At 48.7% G+C, this 10,798-nt stretch overlaps 1 protein-coding gene across 1 annotated transcript; it reads right to left on the bottom strand.

Annotated features, from left to right (window-relative positions):
• Positions 1–6,745: 6,745 nt before the first annotated feature.
• LOC129043202 (ubiquitin carboxyl-terminal hydrolase 17-like protein 22) lies at positions 6,746–8,467 on the bottom strand. Its single transcript, XM_054499936.2, has one exon. It carries the CDS (start codon positions 8,383–8,385, stop codon positions 6,796–6,798), a length of 1,590 nt encoding a protein of 529 aa, XP_054355911.1. The 5' UTR covers positions 8,386–8,467; the 3' UTR covers positions 6,746–6,795.
• Positions 8,468–10,798: the final 2,331 nt, after the last annotated feature.

Below are 10,798 nucleotides of genomic sequence, written 5' to 3'. Positions count from 1 at the left end.
CAGTCAGCGGTTTCAGACGTCCGACGGCAGTTTAAGAAAACATGAAACAAAAGTCTTGAGATATCAGAAGGTATCCCAACTAAAACCTTTGGTTTATGAAAGAAATGATGAAAATAAAAGCAACATATCTCACAGTATGGGTGGTAATATTTTCATACGTATGTGATAATGGATCAACATTTGATAGAGATGAAATAAAAAGTTCTCAATTTGACAAAAGCAAACAAGGAAAATTATACCGTAGAAAAGCCCGGGTGACGGGAGTGAGGCCCTGTCTCAAGAAGAAAGCATCGCAGAGATTGAAAAGCAGGGAGTGAATCAGAGGATTGTATAACGTTGTTAATACTGGCCCTTGTTTCAGTGGCAAAAGGCCCAAATAAGCCGTGTGTCTCACGGATTCTCGCATCAATTGTTCAGGATCTGAGATGTTGCCTCCATTTCCAGTTAGGCATTGTATGGTGGAATTGCAGTTAGCACATCTGGTGCAAAAATTTTAATGCTGACGAAGGTGGACATGTTCCCTGAGCTAAGAGGGTCAGAATTTGGGTGTGTCTTCAGGCTCTCTGGCTTACCAGGAATGGAGATCCTGGCTCTAGGGATTTTCCCAAAATGTCTCAGACAGTAAGCAACAGGGCAGAATTGAGTCCCGGCGCCAAGGCCTCGAGGTGTAAAGAAACAGCCCTGGCCTCAGGGCCCATGAAATTAGGATGATTTAAAGAAGGATGGTGGAATGAGAGGACTGTGACCTTCGGCCCCGTTTCTTTCCCTTGTCTTTTCATGGGCCAGGTGTGCTCAATCAGAAGGCTTCCTGCGCCTGATGTCGAGTGTCCTGGGGGAAGAAAGGAGCACTGTTTTGAAAGATGCTCCACAGGGAGAAAGGAGCCACCCTTCTCAGGAGAATGATCCCCAGAAGCCTGAGCAATCCAGATGCCGTGGCTTCACACTAGACCCTGGAGGGTCTTATTCCTGGAGCCGGGACCTGGGCATCGGTGTCCTTTCATGCTCATAACTGATTTTGAGGGGAGCCCAATGGATAAACTGTCTGCGAGTCATTCGCATCACACTGTAGTTTTCACACACGTCACACAGAAACCCTGTTCGTGTGCACATTTGGGTGCTTGAGCAGGGTTGCACCCAAGATTCTGCGGTTCTACCGAGCCCTGGGTTGTGCACTGGACAACCTTCCTCAGGGGTTGGTCAATTCTGATCACTGCACCTAACGAGACAGGGACCATGAAACCTAATCAGCAAATACAGAAAAGGAAGTGGTCATTTCCCACAATCATTTCCACTGAAACACCACGTCGGATAAATAAGTCTGATTGCAGGACAGGGACTGGGCTTCAGAGATGCACCTTTCGCAGCTGGACGAATGACCCGGAATCTCCCCAGATGCCGTCTGTAAACACACCAAATGAGATTGATTTCAGGGCTTTCTGAATTTAGTTTCGTTGAAGACACACACTCCTGTGTGTGATTTCCTTGACTACCAATACGACTTACTTCCAAATGACTTACATGCCAGTGGGAAAATTTTCCGTTTCAACTCATTGGAATTGGACACCGTGAAACAGGCAAGTCGGTCTGTCTGTTTCCGGCGTTCTGTGGGTTCCACCAAGTGCACAAGTCCTAGGGCGCCTGAGGTCCATTCAAAAACCAGTGTAAAAACGGCGAGTCAGGGTAAGAAAGAAGAGCACCGTTCCTATCTTCCAAATGCATTCCAGTTTCCACGACTCAAGGTGGCGAGAAGGATCCACGGATGTCCCACATTAACAAAATTTCACCTTCTCATGCCGACCAACAACTGACGAGTGAAACACACCCCGGGAGAAAATAGTCAACCCAGTCCCCTGCAATAACCTCACACGCAAACCTACACGTCAACAGGTCATATTCAGAAATACACACTGAATGTCATCTACCGTGAACACAAACACACAGACAGTCCCTCCAGAGGTTGTCTGCGTTGTCCGTGTTGTACAGACAGAAACTTGGGCTCCTCATTACTTTACTTAGGATTGGCAGTGTTCGTGTTTGTGTGGGTGTGTGTGTGTTTGCGTGCGTGCTTGTGGGGGTGTGTGTGTGTGTGTGTTTGCGCACCCCTATGTGTGGGTCGGCACATCCACTGAGCTCACTGGCACAGAAGCAGAGCCCTCTTGCTGTGTTTGTTCTTCCCTTTGGATCTCCTGGTCCTCCCTTGCAGAGAAGCGAGTGTGCCAGTGTTCATGGACTCGTGATCTGTCGGGTTCGTTGAGGAGAGGTTTAGCAGGGAGCTTTGCTGTTCAGGATGGTGGTTTTTCATCCCACACTTGTATTTCGATTGATGAATCACAAGTACGTTGGGAGGCAGGGTACCTTCGACTTTTCTGACGTTGAAGTCAGGCTTGGTTTTGTTTTGCTCTTGGAGGAATTTCCAGTGGTCTAAGGTGCTTTCCTGAGTGGCCGTTTCCACCAAGTGCTCGTCCAACTCGGGTACCTGGAGGCAGGGGTCTCTCTTGAGCTCTCCTTGCGTTGCTCGCCTGTCTGTGTCTTCAGCGCCAAGGGCTCTTGCTTCCCTGCCTCTTGACACACTCTCACTGTGTCTTTCCCATTCACTCTTCTGGATGTAAAAGAGGACATAGGCCTGTTGACTCAGGACAGAAGTGATGCCAGAGGCAGTGACCTCGGCATCATCCATTTTATACCACTGGCCTTCTTGAGCTTTGACATAAGAGAAGTAATGTCCGTTGTGACAGCTCCACCCGGCGTGGACCAGCACAGCATAGAGGACATAGACAAGAGGTCCTGCGTTCTGCTGAGACACGTATGGCTGCATGTCAAGGCACTCAGGATATTGCACACTCTTGGCAAGTTTGTTGCCTGTGACATGGGAGAATCTCTTCAATACAAGGATGAGGACCTTGGCAGAAGTGTGCAAAGTTAACGTCTTGGAGGCCGGCGCCTTCTGGAGACAAAGACCACAATGATAGGCATTCTCTCCATTGAGTTCTTCGGGCTTCACCAACTGTTCCAAAGCTTGCTTCACACTCTGAGCTGCCTGGATATCCAGGGCGATGTCCAGGTAAGGGTCAAAGGTGTCTGAAATGCCCTGGCAGTGGAGACACTTGATTTGAGATCTCCAGTACCCTCCAAATATTTGGTGCATGAGGGTGGTGTCCTTAGAGTGATGATCTACCAGCTTGTGCCCGGGAAGGCATGCCTTTTTCATGGCATCCACAGTGAACATCAGAAATTCATGGGCGTCTTCCTGCTTGCCTCTATGGAAGCCAGCAGCCAATGCCCGTGAGGGCTGGATGACATGGCCAGGACGGTGGAGGGCCCGTGTGATGTGAGCTTGCATAGTACAGAGCATGCAGCCCTTGTGACCATGACAAGTTTGAGAGTGCTCCCGGGACAGCATGTAGTTGGCAAGGGGCGGTGTGTATGTCAGGCACTGCAGGGAAGCATTCACGTAGCAGGTATTTCCCATATTCTGGAGCCCAGCCCCCACCGCAGCAGGTCTCCTGCTACTCAGAGGAAGCTGCTCCCTGGGAGCAAGCTGTCTTGCCACAGGAGCCAAATCATCACCGAGGTCGACACGGGTCTCAGATGAGAGTGGTGACTTCTCAGGGAGAGAAGTCCGCTGGATTTCAGCAAAAGCTGCACCTGGCCCAGAACATGTGAGTTTTGAAAAGCGGTTCAACTGCCACTCCCCTCCCAAGCAGAGTGAGTCGTCCTCCATGTCGCCTGGAACAAGGATCACAAGGTTTTTCTGCTGGGACCGCGGGTTGCAGAAAGACGCTATCTCTTCCGAGAGGGTGTTCAAATGAGGAGCTGTCTGGCCGCATCAGCCCTTATATACCTCACCCCCACCAACCGCGAACACCCCACCCACCCATCAGGTGCGCGATAAACCAATCAAATATCAGCACTCAATTAAGGAAGGAGTCACAGGGTGTGTCCCCTTGCGTTGCTGGGAATTCAACAGACACAGCCCACATCATGCTTTCCAGAACACCTGAATCCAATTACTCCTCAGGCTGATAGGCACGTAGAATACGAGTGTAACCGGGTTGGGACAGTGGCCACACACTTGCCTTATTTTAGGTAAAACAATGTCAGGGAAGAAATCTTTACCTATGAAGCCGTGTGTGTGTGCGCGCTTGTGTGTGTGTGTCCGTGTTTGTGTGTGTGTGTGTGTGTGTGTGTGTGTTTGTGCTGGAATGTACTTTCAAGTGTGTGCTTTTGGCAGATACCATCATCCCTTCAGCGATTGAAGGACAAGAAGTCGGAAGTGCGCTTTCTGACTGGAGAATAGTCAATGAAGTACAGTAATTAGCACAGCGTATTTTTTTTTCCTCAATAAGAAAGGAGAGATCCGTGGAATCAAACAGACCTTCCAGCGATAACCGTTCCATGCTCAGCCTATTGATTGTGTATCCGAGTGAAATTGCCTGCCAGTGGGGAACAAGACAAGTCTTTGCCTGAAATGCTCTTGTGAAAGTTAGATTCCCATATAATAAAGCATCAAGTGGTAGAAACATGCACTGAAGTTTGAAGAGATACTCAGTGCACAAAGCAGAATGTGAAAGACTTTCGTGAAATCACGCAATCACCGAGAGACTAATTGATGACATTCCCCAAATTGAGGTTTACCAGAAAAGAGAAATAGTCATGACATGCTACAGTCAGCGGTTTCAGACGTCCGACGGCAGTTTAAGAAAACATGAAACAAAAGTCTTGAGATATCAGAAGGTATCCCAACTAAAACCTTTGGTTTATGAAAGAAATGATGAAAATAAAAGCAACATATCTCACAGTATGGGTGGTAATATTTTCATACGTATGTGATAATGGATCAACATTTGATAGAGATGAAATAAAAAGTTCTCAATTTGACAAAAGCAAACAAGGAAAATTATACCGTAGAAAAGCCCGGGTGACGGGAGTGAGGCCCTGTCTCAAGAAGAAAGCATCGCAGAGATTGAAAAGCAGGGAGTGAATCAGAGGATTGTATAACGTTGTTAATACTGGCCCTTGTTTCAGTGGCAAAAGGCCCAAATAAGCCGTGTGTCTCACGGATTCTCGCATCAATTGTTCAGGATCTGAGATGTTGCCTCCATTTCCAGTTAGGCATTGTATGGTGGAATTGCAGTTAGCACATCTGGTGCAAAAATTTTAATGCTGACGAAGGTGGACATGTTCCCTGAGCTAAGAGGGTCAGAATTTGGGTGTGTCTTCAGGCTCTCTGGCTTACCAGGAATGGAGATCCTGGCTCTAGGGATTTTCCCAAAATGTCTCAGACAGTAAGCAACAGGGCAGAATTGAGTCCCGGCGCCAAGGCCTCGAGGTGTAAAGAAACAGCCCTGGCCTCAGGGCCCATGAAATTAGGATGATTTAAAGAAGGATGGTGGAATGAGAGGACTGTGACCTTCGGCCCCGTTTCTTTCCCTTGTCTTTTCATGGGCCAGGTGTGCTCAATCAGAAGGCTTCCTGCGCCTGATGTCGAGTGTCCTGGGGGAAGAAAGGAGCACTGTTTTGAAAGATGCTCCACAGGGAGAAAGGAGCCACCCTTCTCAGGAGAATGATCCCCAGAAGCCTGAGCAATCCAGATGCCGTGGCTTCACACTAGACCCTGGAGGGTCTTATTCCTGGAGCCGGGACCTGGGCATCGGTGTCCTTTCATGCTCATAACTGATTTTGAGGGGAGCCCAATGGATAAACTGTCTGCGAGTCATTCGCATCACACTGTAGTTTTCACACACGTCACACAGAAACCCTGTTCGTGTGCACATTTGGGTGCTTGAGCAGGGTTGCACCCAAGATTCTGCAGTTCTACCGAGCCCTGGGTTGTGCACTGGACAACCTTCCTCAGGGGTTGGTCAATTCTGATCACTGCACCTAACGAGACAGGGACCATGAAACCTAATCAGCAAATACAGAAAAGGAAGTGGTCATTTCCCACAATCATTTCCACTGAAACACCACGTCGGATAAATAAGTCTGATTGCAGGACAGGGACTGGGCTTCAGAGATGCACCTTTCGCAGCTGGACGAATGACCCGGAATCTCCCCAGATGCCGTCTGTAAACACACCAAATGAGATTGATTTCAGGGCTTTCTGAATTTAGTTTCGTTGAAGACACACACTCCTGTGTGTGATTTCCTTGACTACCAATACGACTTACTTCCAAATGACTTACATGCCAGTGGGAAAATTTTCCGTTTCAACTCATTGGAATTGGACACCGTGAAACAGGCAAGTCGGTCTGTCTGTTTCCGGCGTTCTGTGGGTTCCACCAAGTGCACAAGTCCTAGGGCGCCTGAGGTCCATTCAAAAACCAGTGTAAAAACGGCGAGTCAGGGTAAGAAAGAAGAGCACCGTTCCTATCTTCCAAATGCATTCCAGTTTCCACGACTCAAGGTGGCGAGAAGGATCCACGGATGTCCCACATTAACAAAATTTCACCTTCTCATGCCGACCAACAACTGACGAGTGAAACACACCCCGGGAGAAAATAGTCAACCCAGTCCCCTGCAATAACCTCACACGCAAACCTACACGTCAACAGGTCATATTCAGAAATACACACTGAATGTCATCTACCGTGAACACAAACACACAGACAGTCCCTCCAGAGGTTGTCTGCGTTGTCCGTGTTGTACAGACAGAAACTTGGGCTCCTCATTACTTTACTTAGGATTGGCAGTGTTCGTGTTTGTGTGGGTGTGTGTGTGTTTGCGTGCGTGCTTGTGGGGGTGTGTGTGTGTGTGTGTTTGCGCACCCCTATGTGTGGGTCGGCACATCCACTGAGCTCACTGGCACAGAAGCAGAGCCCTCTTGCTGTGTTTGTTCTTCCCTTTGGATCTCCTGGTCCTCCCTTGCAGAGAAGCGAGTGTGCCAGTGTTCATGGACTCGTGATCTGTCGGGTTCGTTGAGGAGAGGTTTAGCAGGGAGCTTTGCTGTTCAGGATGGTGGTTTTTCATCCCACACTTGTATTTCGATTGATGAATCACAAGTACGTTGGGAGGCAGGGTACCTTCGACTTTTCTGACGTTGAAGTCAGGCTTGGTTTTGTTTTGCTCTTGGAGGAATTTCCAGTGGTCTAAGGTGCTTTCCTGAGTGGCCGTTTCCACCAAGTGCTCGTCCAACTCGGGTACCTGGAGGCAGGGGTCTCTCTTGAGCTCTCCTTGCGTTGCTCGCCTGTCTGTGTCTTCAGCGCCAAGGGCTCTTGCTTCCCTGCCTCTTGACACACTCTCACTGTGTCTTTCCCATTCACTCTTCTGGATGTAAAAGAGGACATAGGCCTGTTGACTCAGGACAGAAGTGATGCCAGAGGCAGTGACCTCGGCATCATCCATTTTATACCACTGGCCTTCTTGAGCTTTGACATAAGAGAAGTAATGTCCGTTGTGACAGCTCCACCCGGCGTGGACCAGCACAGCATAGAGGACATAGACAAGAGGTCCTGCGTTCTGCTGAGACACGTATGGCTGCATGTCAAGGCACTCAGGATATTGCACACTCTTGGCAAGTTTGTTGCCTGTGACATGGGAGAATCTCTTCAATACAAGGATGAGGACCTTGGCAGAAGTGTGCAAAGTTAACGTCTTGGAGGCCGGCGCCTTCTGGAGACAAAGACCACAATGATAGGCATTCTCTCCATTGAGTTCTTCGGGCTTCACCAACTGTTCCAAAGCTTGCTTCACACTCTGAGCTGCCTGGATATCCAGGGCGATGTCCAGGTAAGGGTCAAAGGTGTCTGAAATGCCCTGGCAGTGGAGACACTTGATTTGAGATCTCCAGTACCCTCCAAATATTTGGTGCATGAGGGTGGTGTCCTTAGAGTGATGATCTACCAGCTTGTGCCCGGGAAGGCATGCCTTTTTCATGGCATCCACAGTGAACATCAGAAATTCATGGGCGTCTTCCTGCTTGCCTCTATGGAAGCCAGCAGCCAATGCCCGTGAGGGCTGGATGACATGGCCAGGACGGTGGAGGGCCCGTGTGATGTGAGCTTGCATAGTACAGAGCATGCAGCCCTTGTGACCATGACAAGTTTGAGAGTGCTCCCGGGACAGCATGTAGTTGGCAAGGGGCGGTGTGTATGTCAGGCACTGCAGGGAAGCATTCACGTAGCAGGTATTTCCCATATTCTGGAGCCCAGCCCCCACCGCAGCAGGTCTCCTGCTACTCAGAGGAAGCTGCTCCCTGGGAGCAAGCTGTCTTGCCACAGGAGCCAAATCATCACAGAGGTCGACACGGGTCTCAGATGAGAGTGGTGACTTCTCAGGGAGAGAAGTCCGCTGGATTTCAGCAAAAGCTGCACCTGGCCCAGAACATGTGAGTTTTGAAAAGCGGTTCAACTGCCACTCCCCTCCCAAGCAGAGTGAGTCGTCCTCCATGTCGCCTGGAACAAGGATCACAAGGTTTTTCTGCTGGGACCGCGGGTTGCAGAAAGACGCTATCTCTTCCGAGAGGGTGTTCAAATGAGGAGCTGTCTGGCCGCATCAGCCCTTATATACCTCACCCCCACCAACCGCGAACACCCCACCCACCCATCAGGTGCGCGATAAACCAATCAAATATCAGCACTCAATTAAGGAAGGAGTCACAGGGTGTGTCCCCTTGCGTTGCTGGGAATTCAACAGACACAGCCCACATCATGCCTTCCAGAACACCTGAATCCAATTACTCCTCAGGCTGATAGGCACGTAGAATACGAGTGTAACCGGGTTGGGACAGTGGCCACACACTTGCCTTATTTTAGGTAAAACAATGTCAGGGAAGAAATCTTTACCTATGAAGCCGTGTGTGTGTGCGCGCTTGTGTGTGTGTGTCCGTGTTTGTGTGTGTGTGTGTGTGTGTGTGTGTGTTTGTGCTGGAATGTACTTTCAAGTGTGTGCTTTTGGCAGATACCATCATCCCTTCAGCGATTGAAGGACAAGAAGTCGGAAGTGCGCTTTCTGACTGGAGAATAGTCAATGAAGTACAGTAATTAGCACAGCGTATTTTTTTTTCCTCAATAAGAAAGGAGAGATCCGTGGAATCAAACAGACCTTCCAGCGATAACCGTTCCATGCTCAGCCTATTGATTGTGTATCCGAGTGAAATTGCCTGCCAGTGGGGAACAAGACAAGTCTTTGCCTGAAATGCTCTTGTGAAAGTTAGATTCCCATATAATAAAGCATCAAGTGGTAGAAACATGCACTGAAGTTTGAAGAGATACTCAGTGCACAAAGCAGAATGTGAAAGACTTTCGTGAAATCACGCAATCACCGAGAGACTAATTGATGACATTCCCCAAATTGAGGTTTACCAGAAAAGAGAAATAGTCATGACATGCTACAGTCAGCGGTTTCAGACGTCCGACGGCAGTTTAAGAAAACATGAAACAAAAGTCTTGAGATATCAGAAGGTATCCCAACTAAAACCTTTGGTTTATGAAAGAAATGATGAAAATAAAAGCAACATATCTCACAGTATGGGTGGTAATATTTTCATACGTATGTGATAATGGATCAACATTTGATAGAGATGAAATAAAAAGTTCTCAATTTGACAAAAGCAAACAAGGAAAATTATACCGTAGAAAAGCCCGGGTGACGGGAGTGAGGCCCTGTCTCAAGAAGAAAGCATCGCAGAGATTGAAAAGCAGGGAGTGAATCAGAGGATTGTATAACGTTGTTAATACTGGCCCTTGTTTCAGTGGCAAAAGGCCCAAATAAGCCGTGTGTCTCACGGATTCTCGCATCAATTGTTCAGGATCTGAGATGTTGCCTCCATTTCCAGTTAGGCATTGTATGGTGGAATTGCAGTTAGCACATCTGGTGCAAAAATTTTAATGCTGACGAAGGTGGACATGTTCCCTGAGCTAAGAGGGTCAGAATTTGGGTGTGTCTTCAGGCTCTCTGGCTTACCAGGAATGGAGATCCTGGCTCTAGGGATTTTCCCAAAATGTCTCAGACAGTAAGCAACAGGGCAGAATTGAGTCCCGGCGCCAAGGCCTCGAGGTGTAAAGAAACAGCCCTGGCCTCAGGGCCCATGAAATTAGGATGATTTAAAGAAGGATGGTGGAATGAGAGGACTGTGACCTTCGGCCCCGTTTCTTTCCCTTGTCTTTTCATGGGCCAGGTGTGCTCAATCAGAAGGCTTCCTGCGCCTGATGTCGAGTGTCCTGGGGGAAGAAAGGAGCACTGTTTTGAAAGATGCTCCACAGGGAGAAAGGAGCCACCCTTCTCAGGAGAATGATCCCCAGAAGCCTGAGCAATCCAGATGCCGTGGCTTCACACTAGACCCTGGAGGGTCTTATTCCTGGAGCCGGGACCTGGGCATCGGTGTCCTTTCATGCTCATAACTGATTTTGAGGGGAGCCCAATGGATAAACTGTCTGCGAGTCATTCGCATCACACTGTAGTTTTCACACACGTCACACAGAAACCCTGTTCGTGTGCACATTTGGGTGCTTGAGCAGGGTTGCACCCAAGATTCTGCGGTTCTACCGAGCCCTGGGTTGTGCACTGGACAACCTTCCTCAGGGGTTGGTCAATTCTGATCACTGCACCTAACGAGACAGGGACCATGAAACCTAATCAGCAAATACAGAAAAGGAAGTGGTCATTTCCCACAATCATTTCCACTGAAACACCACGTCGGATAAATAAGTCTGATTGCAGGACAGGGACTGGGCTTCAGAGATGCACCTTTCGCAGCTGGACGAATGACCCGGAATCTCCCCAGATGCCGTCTGTAAACACACCAAATGAGATTGATTTCAGGGCTTTCTGAATTTAGTTTCGTTGAAGACACACACTCCTG

The sequence above is a fragment of the Pongo pygmaeus genome, chromosome 7 (assembly GCF_028885625.2).
Source record: "Pongo pygmaeus isolate AG05252 chromosome 7, NHGRI_mPonPyg2-v2.0_pri, whole genome shotgun sequence".
In the NCBI taxonomy this organism is placed as follows: Eukaryota; Metazoa; Chordata; class Mammalia; order Primates; family Hominidae; genus Pongo; species Pongo pygmaeus.
Note: the sequence above shows the minus strand (reverse complement) of the source record. Positions and strands in the feature narration are given on the sequence as shown.